Here is an 18,915-nt window from a genome sequence, read left to right as displayed (position 1 = left end):
GAGTGCTGCCCTGCATACAAAGTAACCAAGACAAAATTCAACTTTAAACATGATAAATATTTTTAATTGATGTTGCAACCCAGTGCTTGTAAGATAACATGGAAAGGCCTACAATAGTTGTGCTCCAACATAGTAACGTGTAATCATCAGGATCAAACATGCAGTGAAGAGCAATTATAAAGGGCTGATGTGATCAGAATCACCAGCTAATGATCAATACACAGTGCGCTACTCTTTATCTCTCTGCCACACGACTAACTGGGTAAATCACTAAAGTCGATGACACTTTCTAAATGCAGTCTCAGCCAACACACTTACATTTAAAACATTAGTTTACATTCTATAAATCTGTGTTTGCTATAAATAACATGGACATTGTGATAAGCATCAAATGTGTAATCTTTTCTTGTTTGATTACATAATATCAAGCGTGAGTTTCAGTGGACTTGATTGTGGAGAAAGTCTACACTAAGTAAATAAATGGTAATCTGATGATGGCTTTTAGTGTAAATGATTAAAAGGTCAGTAATAATGAGCAGTGCACAGGCAAATATGATTGTCCATGAAATCATGTCATATCCCAAGACATTAAAGCTGGATTACCCGACTTTTTGTTGTTTTAAATCAGTACATTTTGTATTTTCCACCAAAGAGTATCGTAAAAGCGGCACGTTGTGACAAAATTAGACCAATGTTCCTTGTCTGCGGCTAATAATAACGCATTGTATTTCTCGTCATCTTGGAAGTAAAGGCCGAAAGCTGCGCTCTGATTGGCCATGCTTAGGTGGACCACCCCAGTTTCACTTTACCGTCTGAAAAAAGCTGTTATACACTTTATAATGAATACATGGGAATATCAACAACGTGTCAAAGGGTTTGTGAGAGCAGGGAACTAGTTAGACAGATTTTAATTCCTACTTTTAGTTTTGTCGTGTGACCATCAGATGCCCCAGCTTTAAAAAATAACTGATTATTGTGTTTATTTTTTGGCATTTACCTTATGGAAAAGGCACATAACGAAGCCTAAAAGTACTCCTACATACCCCTAAAGACCGTTTATATCTAACCCCTTTGGCTGACAATCAGAACTCAAAATAACAGAGTGGGCTTTAACCATTAAATTCAAATACAAAACACTATTCCCTTCCCGATTAAAAACACAAATAAAACAATAGCTAAAACCATCACAACGCAGCAATCACGCACCGACACGACACCGTCCCGCATCCCCATCCGGGACATTCCCCCCTCGTGCCCCCTGGTCCCGTCCCGGTGCAGCGCGGGTGAAATTGGCGCCGTGTGACCGGCAGGGAGAGACAGTGAGTGCGAGGAGGGGGCGAGCTCAGAGTGGCCGTGGACCTAGACTCGCTGTGTGTTGTTTCTCTGTGCGGGACTGACTGGATGGGAGGGAGCAGCAAGAGCCGAGAGGAGGCAGCCTCAGTACCACCACCACCACCGCCGCGCAGTGCTCCGCGTCTCCACTACGCACCGGACGGACAGACGGAGGAGGAGGAGAGAGGCTGCTGACGCCGCTGCTGCTGCTACACGCCGCCGCCGCCGCCTTTGTCATAAGCGGGATACCTCTCCAAGAGCCGCGGTCACCACCGAGACGCAGCGCCGAACGGATACTCTTTATTTCTTCTTTATTTTTTATTTTTTTTTGTGGCACCGCTGCGGGGGACTACGGAACACGGGAGACAATGTACTCACTACACGCGGGCAGCGGACTGTTCGTTCTGCTGGCCGTGTTGGCAGGACTGCAGGTAACGCACGAGCTCACTGTCGCAAACAAACGAAACAACAAAAACGGGAGTTGATACCGGGACAGTTTTTATGTTTTTTTTTTTTTTTTTTTTTAATGCCACCAGCGCTTTTGGCATAGGCTACATGTGCTTGTACTTAAAAAAAAAAAGCCTAATATCTAAGTGAAGTATTAGTACTAGTACCTCGTCGCGTGGTGGTGGGTTAATCCCGGGAGCTAACGGTTCCTTTGCGTGCGCACATTCGACACGCTTTTTAAACTGTCTCGTTTGGAAATTACCCACTTGCTCGCGTGTAATTGTTTAGTAGTGCGAGTTCTTAATTCGTGTACGGTTCGGATCTGTATTGTCTTGTGAAGTTGACATGCATTAACCCAGTTTCGACTCGGGTTATATTTAGTTGGGGGGGTTTTAATATTTATGTGGATACTGCTGTTGATGCTGCGTGTCACTGTCTGCGCGTCCCCACGGCGAGTTAATTGCCTTCTCTGGTTAAAACGCTATAATGGATGTGAAAAAAAAAGTGTCTTTGGGGGTTTAAATTAATTAGCCATTCATCAAGTGGAGAGCATTTTTTGAAAGCGGTGCACAATTTTGCCTATACTAAGCTACACGTTAATGTGCTTTTCTAGTCACCTCAAAAACGTGATATTCTGCTGGACCGTGTTATTTGGACTTCAGACTTTACATGCTTGTGTTGCATGCACTCAAATCCCCTCTGTTCCTCCCCCTCACCGAGCATTTTCCATTTAAAATTCCTCTGATTAGGACTGGCAAGTGGCACTGCTACACAATGCTCTTTTTCAGTCGCACAACTATTTCCCCATGTTTCATTCTACTGCATCCACTAATTAAAATACAAAATCCGGCTGGGGCTAGTGTTCCAGTGGCTAAATCAATGCCACGGGCTGTTTGATATATGTTCATAGTCTCGCATGGACGCCGGAGCATTTCAGGCAGTCGTGCTTGGTGACTTTTGGGTAATTTATGCTTGCGGAAGACACAAGCCCAACTGTTGGCTGCAAGTTTTATGTCCTTGCTTCACAAAGTAAGCCTTGTCTGGGCATCATAATCTGTGACTGTGCATCCAATCATTGCAAAAACAACACCGCAAACAGCCTTGAGGCTACATCTGCACGTTTATGGTGTCCCCTAAAGCCTCGTCAGTGTTTACTTTGAGTTGCCCGGCGCTGCTTTTAATGTGGAGTGTTTGTCCAGTGCAGCGGGTTGATCAGAGGGTTAGAACAAGAGGGCGGCTATCACCCAAAACCCCTTCACTCGGGGCCCCTTTTGGTTGGAGGTACAAATGGTTCTTGTTCCTGCCTAGCCATGCTTTTTGGCTAATGCTTAACCCTTTTGGCCTCATTACTCTAATTGCGGTGCGCGCTGTAAAAACAACAGATGCTTTTGTGCGAATGCGGCGGGGACCAGAAGAACGTGACCAAGACGTTTAGGTGGCAGCTATTCTTACGGATTTGGATTCATGATTTCTCTCGTTCTTCTTCCTCTTGCAGATCGCAGCAGAGGGCACCCCCACGTGCAAGCCGGGATTCTCGCAAGACGCGTACAAAGTAGTGGTTCGTGGTGTGACGAAGGAGGGACAGCCCCTTTTTAACGGTGAGTAGTGAAATTTGGCTTGGGTGCTGGGTGCTGGGTGCTGATTACGCTCTCGCTTTGCCTGTGTGCGTCTCGGGGGTTAGAGGGTTGTTTGCTTTCACAGCCGAAGGAGGACCTGAACAAGCTTCTGACGTATTTTCCCGTCTTGTCTGTTAGAGAAGACTGCGCTGCTTGTGCGACTTGCTGCTCCGTCACAGACAAACTTCTTGACCACTGATTGACTGTTTTCTACATTTGGCATATGTTTTTTTTCCCCCAGCACATGTTTGAATTAATTACTCATGCATATTGCTACCATCAAACAATCAATGCCTTCTGTACTTTCCGGACGCAATTATTGTGCAGCAGTCTCTTGCTAATTAGCTTCACTTTGATCCAGGGAATGCAAATACATGGTACATTGTTGCTGTTGCTATGCATGATTTTAGATGAAGCTGAAACGATTTGATCGGTTTTAATTGCGACGGAATTCATTTAGTGATCGAATAATTGTTTTCTGGTCAATGCACTGACTCCAAAACATGCCAAGTGCCAAGCCAAGTTTTATGGCTCAGACAGACTAATAATTACCGTATTTTCCGGACTACAAGTCATAAGTGTTGGCCAGGGTGCGACCTATACTATATTTATACTTAAATACTTATACTCTGAAGCGAGTTATATGTGATATTATTTGTTATTTTCACACCTCATTTCATACTCCAGTGCAATTTATATGTATTATTTGGCTGGTGCGACTTATAGTCCGGAAAATACGGTACAGTGAAATGTGTGCATTATGTATTTACTCAATCAGGATGGCCTTAAGTGGAGTCACTTTAGCTTTATCTGGGTCAGATTCAGTACAAATCACATTCATGGGTAGCAAAGTAATAATTTCTAGCAGCCCTAATTTCAGATTCATGTGCACATTTGATAAGGTAATACACATTGGGATTCTCTTCTGAATACAGCTTTCTGGCAAGTCTATAGTTGGAATGATGGATCAGGTTTATAAGCAGTCAGCACAAAACAACGTACAGACAGTAATAAAGTTTATAATGCATCACTGTCCTGTCAGTCGAGAGGTGAGAGAGAGGAGGTTGTTTGGGACCAGAAAACACTTCTCGCTTCAGTTCGATTTCACAGTCCGTGCCTAAAAGTTGCACGCAGCCATCGGTGTGAGTCAGGGGAGTCGGGGGAGGAGCGGGGCTGGCAGTGACGGGAAGCAAAAGGGGTCAAAGTAAAGAGGAGATTGATGGATGTAGCTTTCCTTTTAGTTTTACCTTGTTTGGTGCTATTTGTGCAAGTTCAAATAGACAAAGACATGGCTGGAATATCAAGTATTTACTGTACTGCATCATTGAACACCTACACCTTAAACAATGTGACTTTTGATGATGTCGTCAAACGTGCAACTGACTGCTCACATGTATCATCTTGAAATAGCCGCTTTTCACAATTTACTCAATAATATAGCTCCAACTAATGATTGTTTTAGTAGTTTACAAGTCAGCATTTTTAAAAAATGTATTATTTAACCAGTCAAAGTATTATTTATGCTGATCTTTATAACCAGATAACTTTTAGAAAGGCATATGGAAGGGAATTGTCAGGGAATATTTATGATTGTAGTGTATTATTCATGACAAACAAGTGCACATTGTGTTTGATCGTGCAGCTGTCTTTGATAAAATGTCTTTTGATGTGTGTTTTGGAGTCACAATAGTAAAAAACTATTTATATACTAAGAATAGGCTCGATACCAAATACTGATTTCAGTACCACAATTATGACAAACAACAAAAAACGGACAATACATCTTCATTTTCAAAACAAAATCAACATAACTCATTTATGTTATGTGTATGTATATGTATATCATTCATATTTATATCATGAAATTTCTCCATGTGTGGACATTAAAGGATTATCTTATATCATTCTTAATCTGTTCAGGAAAGGTCACATTGTGCAATTGTAATGTGATTTTAGTTTTTGTAGTATTGATACATGTTCAAATTAGTATCTTATTTCCGATACTTTTGACCACAATAGTCCAGATGACGTTTAAGGATCATTTAAAATAGTCTACACTAGTTGATATTAGTCACAGTTATTCTGGATAATCGTTTAATAACCTTGCACAACATTGACAAGGCGCAGACCAAACAAACGCGCCTTCTGTAGCTTTCACATCTTTACCTATCGTGCTTGAGATCCCTGTTTCAACCTGCAGGTGATGGATTCCCCTTAGTTGCTTTGTGGAGGAGCCGTGACCGGGAGTGGGTTCCACTTTAGTTACACCCCTTCCCTTTCTTTCTCGCTCCTTTTCTCTCCTCCCCTCCCCCGACGGTCTCTATAGAGATTTCCTTGACAGTGGGGCGCTACTCCTGTGTCATTGTAATGCAAGGGATGTTAATGAAACCGCATTCTTTATTCTCAAGGCTCCTGCGGTATGTTTTAAAATACAAAAGCCGCACTGTGGAGAGGGGCTATAAGACTAAGCTAACCCTCCACTGTTCTGGTATGAAATGCATGTTTTTGAGTGGAAATTGGAGTTTGTTTGACCTCTTTCGCCCCATGCAGGTTAAATCCTAATGGTTTCTTGCATTACATTAGCTTAAGTTTGCTACCCGATGGTTAGAAATAATGAATGATGTTTTGTTATTTAAACCTGTCTGACCTATGGGGCACATGCGTCCAGTCGTTTAACAACAGGGAGGAGCTCTTGTGTAGTAGGTTTGATGTAGTAATGTATTCCAAATTATTGACTTGAATCACCAGGTTTTGAAGCCAAATTCGGCTTGTAATTTTGCTAAATGCGTTGTTTTCAGAAAATTGACTTGGAGTACAATTTGAGTTTGAAAGAAAGCCAATTGTACATCACCGTAATACAATATGCACATTGTGAAAAGTGTCTGTTACAGTCTCCAGCATACAGTGTCACGTCGCATGGGCTGCACCAGAGATGAGCCATTTCAATTTCGTCAAACCCATTGTCCAATCCTATAGCCTCGTCTTTGTCACCCGTCTAACAATACACATTCTGAGTGGGACAGTAAAAGCTGGAAATGGAGGCAGTTCGCATGCAAACGCCTGACATTGTATGCCGCAAATTGAAGACATCCTGTGGATTTGATGATGGCAATTGGGGGGACTTGCCTGGTTAACGGAGCTGATTGTTTGCAAGATTTAATCAGGTTCCTCAGGGCATGACTAGGCTTTCGCTCGGAGCTAGTCAAGTGATGCCTCAGTGACTCCCTTTGACTTTCCCCTGTTGTTTAGCAAAGAGGAAAACATGCCAAGAGGGTCGCCTGTAGTTCCCAGAACCATTAGATGGCATCATTAGTTGAACTTTTCTTTCAACTTTACTTTACTGAAAAAGGTCCACTACAGCTGAGAGTTTTTGGGGAATAGCAATGTCAAATTCAAGCTTTATACAATCGATTTTGTGCCACTCAACAGAATGCAACTTTAAAGATGCAATATTACATATTTTATACTATCAACATTTCCAACTTTTTAGGTCAATGATTTAAATGGTTTCAGTACAAATGAAATGACAAGTTTTAGTATCAAAGTGGTAATAATCTTGTTGATATGAGAGCTTTGCTCATAATTCATTTTGCGTGTTGAATATATGGAATAATATGTCATTCATCATCATCATCATCATCATCATCATCATCATCATCATCATCATCATCATCATCATACAAAGAGAAACATAATAGAATGACAAAGAATGAGCTTCTCAGTATATTCCTTCATCGTGGCTTTGTCCTAGTGTCCATATTATTGGCTCAATTCCTCAAAGATTCCTTCCCATTGTATGTATAGAATTGAATGTATAGAATAGAAGACAAGAAAACTCCAACCTTGCACATTTCAACCTGAATAAAACATTCTCTACTTGCCCCCATCTTGCCTTGCATTTTTACCATGTAGTTTAGTTGCTTGATAGCGTGACTTGTTTTACTAAATTGCATTTAATTTCATGTTGCTTGCTGTGGGTGGTTTGCCCCTGGGTTTCTAATGGAATTGTGCTGGCTTCAGAGAGCTGACACACATTGCACTGTATTCTTATTTTCTCACATGAGGTCTTTAAAGCACGGGTTGCACTGTGTGAGCTAGTCGGAACATTATTCAGCAGAGGTTTTCCTTCCCAAAAGTGGGTTAATGAGAAGCCCAACAGCCTAATTGAGCTTAATACACACTCTTTTGCCATCTCAACCCCCAAACCCATTCATTCTACTTTCTGTTTTTTTTGCCTCCTACACCCTGCCTTTTGTTTTCGTTTCACTTGGCCTTTTTCATTTATGCTAGCAAAGGGAGTATGTGTTTATAGCCCGCTTCAGCCTTGGTTAGGTCACAAGTATTTAAAATGAGCATGTCAAGAGGGTCTAAGCTCGGAGTGCATGTGGGGGGTGGGTTTCCAGTCGGTTAGCTCCATAATATGATTGGAACAATTAGTGTCAGCGATGAGAACACGAATTGGAGGAAAATCTCTTAGGCTAAATGTATCTTGTTGATCTAACATTAGGGGGTAATTGCATCTTTTTTGCAATGTTAGTACAAGCCAGACCTCCTTTTCAGCCAATTGGAAATTTCAACAACAACTTTGACATTCTGCCTTAAGTGGAGCCATTTTTGTCTGTTTTTGGTTCTCCGCGCTACATTAAGATTCTGATGGCCCCTGGTACAGCTGGGGCCATTCTGGTATTTTTAAGGGGGCCCCAATGTTTGGCGAGACATGACCCCGCTCGACCTTCTCCTGTAACTCAGGCCAAGTGCTGGTACTCCAAGCCCTTTCCTGCTCCAGAATTGGGGGCCAAGGAGGAGGTGAAGAGGGGGTTTCCTGGTGCGGTGCAGTTGGAAATGAGAATCGGCCAATGGGGTCCTGACCCATCACCAGGGGGGCTACAGATGCACTGCTCATCGCATGCACATGTTGACCTGGATGGCAAACTTGATTGATTGTTGGAAAGACGGATCTAGTCTTGGAAGTGGAAAAAATGACAAAGTAGATTTATGCTTTAGTGGTTAGAAATGCGTGGGTAGCATTTGGAGTTTCATTATAAGTGAATTATTGAGTCGGTGCAGTTCATTTTCCTTTGACAAAAAATATTACAACATTTTTTATAACACATTAAAATGTAGCCAACCATTTCTAGGAAAAAAAATCATCTTTGCTTTGTTTGAAAGACGTTTCAATATTTGTATCTCACAAGATATAGCAAGCTTCAGTGGTGAACCTATTCGCTACTTGTGCTTTAACTCAAAGAAGTGACAGAAGAGAGAACTGACTGTCGGTAAAAAGAACTGTCCCTTTGTCAGAATCTTTGAGGAGCATGAGGTCTTCCAAGGATGATTTCGTCTGCTGAAAAATTGACTACATGGCTACCTTAATTCAAATCCCTCTTGGAGATTAGATTCAGAGAAGTCATCAGGCACCGTGGAGCCCATTCTTTTAAATACAACTGGGACCGCTGCATGTCTCATATATTCCTTTTTATCATAGTGGGACATCAAGGCCAGTCCCATGATCAGTGTCTCTTTTTGGAGAGCCCATCTTAAGCCAGCCCATATATTTTTCATGCTAAGGCTGCAGTTTCCCTTCAAGTTTATTTGCAAGAGCGGTCCATTGCCCCCAACCCCCTTTCCCCACCTTCTTTTCAGTAGCCAATCAATAAATCCAGGGTCTTTGTTTGCTGTGATCAATATGTTTTAATGAAGGCCACACTCCAGTTCCCTGTTAAAGCCTCGCTGGTGGCTGGGAGTGGAATCTGCTTTATTTTTTATTGTTATGAAGCTGCATAAATTTGAGTTCTATCACTGTGCCTGTCTTCCCATTTTTCCTTGGAGCACTATGGCCTAGATAACTACCACATATTGAGATGGCAGATTGAATCTTGGCTGTATATGGTTCTGGAAGGTAACTTTTGATGCATTCTTTCCTTCAATATGACATAGAAGTGCTAGTGGGAAGGACACCACAACTATATATTAGAATGTTAAGTAGGGCTTCTAAAAATATAAATTTATGCTCTATGATGGCAAGGTTATGTTATTGATGGAGTTGGTTTCTTTGCAATAAATTGTAAAGTACGCGTGGTATTTAAACAGGATTCCTATTGCACTTCTGAGTTTGCCATCGTAAGTAAATATGCTCATTGTGAAAAGTGTCCAACTCAAAGAAAATACAACTTAACATTTCAATTCTACGTAAAATAGGCTACAGAATCGTAAACACCGAATATATATATATATATATATATATATATATATATATATATATATATATATATATATATATATATATATATATATATATATATATATATATATATATATATATATATATATATATATATATATATATATATATATATATATATATATATATATAGATAGATAGATAGATAGATAGATAGATAGATAGATAGATAGATAGATAGATAGATAGATAGATAGATAGATAGATAGATAGATAGATAGATAGATAGATAGATAGATAGATAGATAGATAGATAGATAGATAGATAGATAGATAGATAGATAGATAGATAGATATATATATATATATATATATATATATATATATATATATATATATATATATATATATATATATATATATATATATATATATATATATATATATATATATATATATATATATATATATATATATATATAGATATCTCCAGACTCTCAAATCTAGTGATGCCTTATTTAAAAGTTAAGCTTATCTCCTATATGCAGTTCAAAACAAGAATGAATTAATAATGTTAGCATATTTGAGCGCCCATCCGTGGCTAATTTGCCGGCGCCACTTTCGAGCCTCCCTTTTATAACGCTACGCAACAAGGCATATTTTATTTACACCTGACCTTTTTTTTTTTTTTTAAGTTTATTAACTAAACCGTAGCTTGGCAAATGATTTGTCCTTATTAGGTGGTGTGGACATAGAAAATAGTTTTATTCTTTTAGCAGTCCGGTTTGACATTGCTCTTATGCCCTATCATCACCTCTCCTCATAGCCTGCTCTTATCGGCTACAGGCCCTTGCCCTCAGCTGTTGGCAGCCCGTTCTGTGTGCGACGTCTACCATCGGCCAGTTGTTAATGTGTCATGGCTGTGCAGAATGTGTGCGGAGGCTTGTCCTTGACGTATAATTAGCCTGTCTAACTCGGACGCCTCTCAGTGCCGGTGATGACGTGGCGGCGCACAAATAACGGTGCATCTCTTGTATTAAAGACTTGTGAAGAGCAAACTGTTTGGACAAAACTTCAACAAACTGTCAAGCAGGCCGTATAATCCTAACCGCCACTTTCTGACTCTTGCCCGTAACTACAAATCTGATTGTTTATTGCCAGCCGCCGAGACTGGCTCCAGATTTGATAAGCAGCCTTTCAAGTCTATTGCTCTCTTCACACTGCCATGTAAAGGTTGGGGGAAGGTTACAGCCCGTTTACAGACTGTAGCATGCAAAGTTATAGGAATGACAGGATTAGCATATTTTAATATTATTCATGATTAAATTAGGATAATAAAGTGATTTTGAAATGCTAAAATGAAGGGTCATGTATAGTATATGTATAGAAGAAACTATGAAGTTAAAAGATTTTCACAAACTAGGTCATTAAAAGTAAAATCTGTTTTCCATAGTACAGATATATTGTAAAAGAATCTATTTGGTTGAAAAGGAGACCACAGCACTTTCTCTGTTTCTATTTAACGAGTGTTTTATTTTCCGAGAAGCAGGAAGTCGGGCGGTAGCATGCTAATGTTTGTTAGCTCACTCTGGGCTCAGACTTGTGAAAAGTGCTTATAAACTCATAAATATTTAGGGTGCCGGTAATGCATTCGTTAATTGAGGAGTACACAAAGAGCTGTAGAGTTTTAAAATGAACTAGTTCTATTTTTCATGTTCCAAAACAGTAAAAATCAGGCACAACACCTTTCTCAAACTTCATTTGCACTTAGCGCTTTTAGCTTTGTACAAAAATAGTTCCATAATACACAGAACTGTATTCAAAGTAAAATCAACGACGCTTCACTTGTCCCTTGCGGGCCATTAACTACATTGTCTAAACCTAATTACTTATATGAGCCACCCAGCCTGTCTCCAGATTTGATAAGCACCCTTTCACGTGTATTGCCCTTTTCACACTGCCATGTAAAGGTTAGCGGGGGTTTACAGTGTCTCTAAAGCGCACCTGGGCCACCTCAAGCGTGTCCCTCTACCTCGTATGGCAACGTTTAAATGAAAAGAGCAGATGGTAAAGTTTTAAACCACTACCCGCCGAAGTGTTAAGAAAAAGATGTATTTGTTTTTTCAAAATCCAGCGGGACTATTTGCTGAGCGGAGGTGCCGTCGTGAGGGCAGAACGTGGCCTCGGAAAGGATTATTCTCTTGCTATTGTGGTGTGACTGGCACATAAGGCTCCTCTGTGCTTTATTTAATGTCAGTAGAACACCCAGGGAGCACGTTAAGATGACCCCACTATGTAATGAGGCCATGTATAAATAGCCAGATTGACCTGACTTTTCTGCATATATGCCTCTTTTTATAACCAGGCTCGGGAGTGTTGTTTTTCACCGGTGCAACATTAGAAGCCGGCATGGAGTGAAAATGCCAGCTTGCACAACAAAGACAATACATCAGGCGCTGTGAAGTGAATTGTTTACTTTTCGGAGGGGACGGATTTGTAGATTTCACTGCACATTTTTCTTGCGGTGGACACTGACTTTTTTAGTTTTTTTTTTTAGTTTTTTCTTTTTGCGTTGGTTGAGCAAACAACTCCATATCTCTTCTGTGGGTCTATGTCGCTACAAACAAAAGCTTCTTGTTTGCAGTGCCGCTCCAGCTGTTTAATGTGCAATCCACTGGTTCGATTTATTTTTTTTGCCCCCTCCGTCTCTCGCTTGGTTGTGCTTGTTTTTCCGCCTTGTGTCATGTCTCATCTTCACATTTTCCATTCCCGCGTCGCAGAACGTCCTTTAATATTGTCCCTGTCTGTTTTTCTTTGACGCGTAAAACATTTTCAAGACGGCAAATCACACCTCCCCCAAAATATGTCAGCTGTTTTGTACAGTTGCAGTTACAGTTGATTCCTGGTTTCGTGTTCCCTGACCATGAAGTGTGGTGGAGTTTGCATCTTTTATGTGTCTCTTCATGTTTCTTATTGGCACTTTTATTGCCCTCAACTAAAAAACCTTTGGGTTCATCATCATTTTTCATACAGAATTGAAGCGCCAAATGCAGAGGACAACTTTTACTACAACAACAATGTAGCAAAGTACCATAGTTCTTAATTGAAAGTGAAAATTGGTCGTATCAACTGAGGCTTTTCATTTTCAAAACTTCGCTCTACGGCGCTCAAGAGTACAACACCAATTGCCACTCTATTATTCTCTTGACAACAAAGAGACATTTGAAGCAGGGATGCATTAATTGACCCAGATACTGTAACCACTTTCACAAAAGGCCAATATCCTGCTTTGGGGACGGGAGAGAGACGACTACCTCCTGCGGGCCACGTCAACTATTGTGTTCCGGCAAGGGCTTCAATTACAACGCACCAGCGATTCTCCGGACACTAGCCCCTGACAACTGACTAGGTCATATCTCATGACACTGTCCATGCATCCTTTTTTCTCTATCCTCTCACCCTCTCTCTCCATCTCTGCTCGTCTTTTGTCACCGTTTTACTCCAACTAGCGAAGATAGAAAGTCTCCCTGGGCTTTGTCAAATGAGTGATGTGGCTTAATTGAGTAATGCAAGGACAATACAGAAAGCATTTAGCCTTTCCCCCCCCCCCCCCCTTTCCTTTGATTTGGCTTCTCAGGAGTGACCTTGGCCGTGCATGACTTCAGTCAGGAGTGTGATGTGTCGGTTTTGGCCGTGTTGGTAATATTTTTGATGGATGGCTGTCTGAGTGGTGGTAAAGATGGTGCTTATAGATACTTCCTCGTGGTGCCTTTTGAAAGCATTCGATACAGTGCTCTAAGCTATGGCCTGTAGAGGAAGAGGATGAATGAAAGGCCGTCGTTGCGCGGTGATTGATCATATCTGTGCGAAGAACCAGTCGGTGGCTAGAGATTTGTATTTGCGCTCTCACAAAGCATTGCTATTTGGTGCAGAATAGGGGAAATTGTTATTGAAATGTCAACAAATATAGCAATATAGCTTACCTAGAATCAGCTAGAACGTAAATAAAGGTTACCATTTGATAAACCAAGCATTTCAAATATATTTTCTGTCTAAATGCATCTTTTAGCATAGTTATTTAAATTGCTTTGCATGGTTAGAAATTTTGCTTTAATTTAGCCTACATGGATTTGTAAAACTGCAAATATAATACCAGCATCATACGACTATAAAGTTGTTTTATTTCCTTTATGCTGTTACAAGAAGTCGTAATGCGTTATTGATTTCCTGTAATCCTTGTAGCAATTAGCAAAATGTATGTTCCCCTGGGGAATTTTCAAAGATTGCTTATCATCTCATTATCCACAATGTTCCATATATATTTCCCTATTAATGATATGGCTTCTGTACCGTATAGTTTCGGAGAAATTGTGCTTACCTCACACCAAGTCAATCTTAAAGCCTTGCTTTGTAATTGGGGACATTGCCCTTGTCGCCTATTCAAACAGTGGGTTCATTAAGATGAGCATAGGTAGCAATCCGCATTAGCCGTCCCCAGTGATGTAGTGTGCCCAGGCCTGCTGACACTGGAGCTTGCCATTGCTGCACTGATATTATGATTGACCCGCAGCAATTTCCAGTCTCCATTTGAGTGCACACAGTGGCATTGAGCAACATATCGCTCTGCGGCCTGTCTTGTCTGGACTTATATTATCTCTGCCTTTGTCGATATTTACTGAGGCATTAAAGAGCGTGCAGCATGTCGCCACTTTATTTCCTGTAGCACCGGCTGCGCAGTGGGCGCTGAGCCGGAGGGGGTGGATTCTCACTGAAGGGTATAACCGGCGTCCCGAGCAGGAGGATGGAGCTCGGCTAATTTTATGTACAGCAGATACACTGGTAACCTTGTATCTCCAAATAGTTTCTTTTTGTGTAGAAGAATTTGCCTGAGTTCATGTCAACCCAAGGAATGTCAAGTTGTATCGGTTCATGGATAAGAATGTGTGTGTTTTAATGAAGTCGTGCAAAAAGCTTGCAAGAACACAGAAAAACGGCAAGAGTGTTGCTAAATGACTCAAATGTTAGTTTATTTTGTTTATAAAGATAACAATAGATTCATTCATTGTCTGTAGATGTGTTGCTGTACAGTTTGAACAAGAGAGCATTTACCCCTGATCTACATCGATTGTAGTTGAATTTGCTGACATCATAATATATTAGCCAAGTAGTTCTGCTTAACAAGCACCACAATAGGGCCAACCAATTAATTTAAATCTATATTTGTGTGGCTAATGCTGCGCAATCTAATTTGTACATGACAATGATTGTGCTGCATGCCGACCAGCAGGGGATGTAGGACATTAATCCTGACGCTCCTAATTCCTTCTTAATTTGCAAATGGAGAAAATCAAGGACAAGGAATCCCCAGTGGGCAAACTCATGCATTTCCACTCTCCAACATAAACACGAGTGCATTGAAAGAACATTTTTCATGGAGGGAAGTGATATAGACAGCAGATTAAAACAGTGAAAGGATGACATTCAGACGGTAACATGATGAACCGATCAAGGCCGCAAAAATCTGAAAATCCCTTCTGCCTGGAGGGCTTAATCTCCTGGTATTGGGAGGAGGTGGCGAAGTAGTCTTACTAAAAAAAAAACTTTCAAGGTATTAAGTTTGACTCTATCGGATGCCAGTACATTGTAAAAGGCGTTGGTAGTGTTTGCGGTCAATTCCAAATATCCCTGGTATTTTCCAAAATGTTTCAGATTCAGACTCTCGCATACTCGATCTTTCACATTTATTCCATATACAGACATAAATATCAAAGCGTCTTCTATTGATCTGGGGAGCTGATCTCATAAGGACGTGTGCATTCGCTCAGCTCAACATCGGCAACACATGCTCCGAGGTGCTCCTATTTATGGTCCATCAGCAGAGTCCAGCGGCGTGAGCACTCGTGAACACTCCATTTCGTATAGGGCACGTGATCTGCCCTTCACTCTTTCGCTAAGTGTTCTAAGCACCATGACCTTTTGGAGAAGATAAGCTCTCTTCGACTGACTTGAAGACTTTGGAATAACGGCAGCGACCCGTTAATTTACAGCATTGCTAACCATATGAGAGCTCCGAGCCAAGGTTATTGACCTTTCATGGCTGTCACTAGTGATCGAGGGCGCTGGACCCGTAGGGGGTGAAATGAATTGGGTTTATTAAGGAGCTTGGTGTTTGAATCCAACCTAAGGGCCGACTTTTTTTTTTATTATTCCCGCTTTTTCATTTCAATAAGTCGTTTTTAAAAAGCATAATCAGTTGGGAAAATTGTACATGTGCTTTCTGAATCCCAGTGCCCCCATACATCTGGCTCTCAGAGATCAGGGCGGAATGCCTGAACTGCCCAAGGATTAAAACTCTAGAGTGCAAAAAAAAAAAAAGAATTACAGCTGTACTTCCTTGCACTTGGGTCATCTTTAAAAAAAAAAAAAAAAAAAAGGAATTACAGCTGTACTTCCTTGCTCTTGGGTCATCTTTATCCGCTGAGCAAATGCGTGTATTTGAATTCACAAATCAAAGCTTTTCTTTATGTATTTGCAGTTTATTATTTGTCATCTTGGCATTTGTGTGTGGACAGGGAAGGGAAAAGGGAAAATCTCCACTGGCAAACAAAATGAAGAGTGCAGACCGCTGAGAGGGAGAGGGAGAGACTAGATCAAACGCATGTTATATCAGCAGCTCTGTCTTCCCAGTCTGTAAAACCTTGTGGGAGGCAAGGGAGACCTGCATTTTATATTGGATCAACATGCTATGATGTTATTTTTTCCGGGCTTCAGTACTAGTGTTTATAATCATTCTGGGTCCCTTATGGGCTGGAAATAAAAGTATTTTCATTGACTCTGGAGGGGCTTGATGTATTGTTTGTTAGCAGGACCACACCAGCTTCCCGGTGGAAATGAATAATGCGGAAAGAAACACAAATACGCTCTACCCGTTCCATAAATGTCATTAGATTGTGTCCCCAAAGAGACACACCTTGCTGGACATTTTTTTTTAATATTTGCTCCAATTATACATCCATCTTGCGGTCTACAAGTGGGCTTAGGTCTAACCTCATTTAAAGGAGTCCCCAATGTCTCTCCTTCAGCCCATCTCCGAAGTACTAATTTAGAGGAGCTTGTTGAAATTTTGGAGTGTTTGTGTGCTCCCTGAGAAGTAAAGAGGCTAATGCATTAGGATTTGGTGCGTTCCCGAGTGCTGTGACAGATTTGTGGCCAGGTGGAGTGCTTTCACCGAATGCACTGCACTCGGAAGTTGCAGGAGGGGGAAAAATGTTATCGCTCCTCTTTGGGTAGTGGGTACATTTGAGTGGGAGGGTTATTTTGGAACCTGAAAAGCTCCATATCGCAACAAAAAAAAAAGCTTTAGATCTTGAGGAGAGACTGCATGCACGGACAAGTGGGTGCCAGCTGATGTGGCGAAACAGGCGCTTAGGGTATGTTCAGTCTGTGGCTAAATATGGTTGTGACTCTAAATCGGAAGGTTACAAGGAGTTCATGGTTGAAAAGGAGTGACCACTCAAAGATAAGGGTACAAAATGGCTTTTGTCTTTGAAATGTTTCTAGTTTCTGTTCACACGCAATACACAAATACTATGTTTTAAAGTTTTAAAGACAACGACACATTTACACAGATTTAAATGTGATTAATAATTTTTGGTTGGTTTGACTTTATTCTTCATTTGATGGCTGCATTTTGACAGTCTTCCAGTTGTTCCTGTTTCAGTTGGTTCTTTAATGAAATGATTCCAAATGTAGCACTTAACTGCGCACCCCCTTTTAAAAACACTAGGAAGCAAAAACACATTGTTGTTGCCGTTTTATCACTACCTGATGGATATAATCGCACCTCTTTTTTTGGTTGGCACTGCAGTTACCATGGTTACAGGTGTTAAAGCCAATAAGGGCATTAATTCCATTTAGGTGTTTATGCTCTGCAGGCAGTAGCACACGGAGGAGATGTCCATTTTTTTTTCCCATTCATTTACTCAGGAACAAGCTTCTATGAAGATCATTCTGTTCAAGTCTGTTGTTATTGAAAATGGGCTGAAGCTTTTAGGGCGCAATAAAAAAACATCAAATTGAACTTTTCATTAAACCTCCATCTTAAAATGTTTCCTTTTAACAGCCATTTTAAATTGACCAAAAAGAAAAATGAAAAAGCCTTGAGTTTTACTGTTTTACATATTTGTCACTTTGTTAACACCTACTAACATCATAATTATTCACTGTGATTAATTTGTACACATGTTTTACAACCAGTTTTTTGCGATCGCACCACTGCTAACAACTAAAAATCCCAAAATAGATCGGCCCGATTTTGGCTTTAGGAGCTTCTTTTACAATGTCTGTTCTGGGACAAAACTCTTTACTTTAGAGCGAGAAAAAGAAAATGGGTACATCCCCTTTTTAAATGGCAACGCTTTAATATAAACCAGCAATTGACCTTTCCTTTTTGTTTCTACCAGGAAAAAAGGCCAGTGTGTTTTTGTTTGTGGACCACCAGTGTGACCCTTAACCTACCATAAAACATCCTGACCATTTTATGACTGCATTTTTAGAGTTTGTTTGGAGTCTAGCCCACTCCTTCCACTTAGGGGGTCTGCATAAAAAATACCAGAGACACAACTGTGCTTGCCCCCCCCAAGTGTGCCCTCTGTTCCAACAGGAATGTGTTGTCCAATTGGGCTGGCGGTCAGAAGACACAGACCCCCTTTTGTTTTGCCTATACCAGTCCGTGCACAGCGTTAGTATAGTAGGCAACACCAGCACGCATTGTTCCGTCTCCACATCTGTTCCAAAGATTGAGTAGCTGCCTAAACGGGGATATTTATTCATGAGCTTTAATGCTGTATATTAATTCAATTCATTGCCCGAGACAGCCACGCATTCTTCACTCTGAAGTATTTGTAAGTTGTTAAGCTATTTTAAGCCTCCTCGACACATTTAAACAATCAGGTTTCATGAGGCAAAAGGCAACGTGTGGCTCTCCAGTAATAGATATTTGATGATACAAGACGGGCGAACAATAAAAGTCACTTTGCGATATCCCAAACTTCAGATGTGCAAGTATGCGTGGTTGACACTTTTTACGACTTTGAGTGTTAGAATTTATTCATGCCGTGGAGTTTGCCTGGTGTCAAATGAAGCCTGAGTGAGAAAGATTTGGCGTTATAGCTGTTATTCATTCTTTCACATTGTTGTGCCACTTGCGATAATCCGAACAATCTGGTAAGCAAACAGTGGGGCTTTTGTTACCTTTTTTAATGGCAGACAAGCTAATAAGCAAAGTACTCTCACACTAAGCATCTTATGAGTAGAGTGCTCCAGCATTCATTAATACTG

General features: G+C 40.7%; 1 protein-coding gene across 1 annotated transcript in view; it reads left to right on the top strand.

Moving 5' to 3' along the window:
• Window positions 1-1,610: 1,610 nt before the first annotated feature.
• cdh2 (cadherin 2, type 1, N-cadherin (neuronal)) overlaps window positions 1,611-18,915 on the top strand; it is an 88,280-nt gene continuing 70,975 nt past the window's right edge. The window contains exons 1-2 of the mRNA XM_072441562.1: window positions 1,611-1,763; window positions 3,275-3,377. Coding sequence (XP_072297663.1) covers window positions 1,701-1,763; window positions 3,275-3,377 — 166 coding nt within the window. The 5' untranslated portion in view covers window positions 1,611-1,700. The remainder of the gene's footprint in view (window positions 1,764-3,274; window positions 3,378-18,915) is intronic.

The sequence above is a fragment of the Eucyclogobius newberryi genome, unplaced genomic scaffold, assembly GCF_026437365.1.
Source record: "Eucyclogobius newberryi isolate DKJ021-1_F unplaced genomic scaffold, fEucNew1.0.hap1 SCAF_12, whole genome shotgun sequence".
Classification (NCBI taxonomy): Eukaryota; Metazoa; Chordata; class Actinopteri; order Gobiiformes; family Gobiidae; genus Eucyclogobius; species Eucyclogobius newberryi.
Note: the sequence above shows the minus strand (reverse complement) of the source record. Positions and strands in the feature narration are given on the sequence as shown.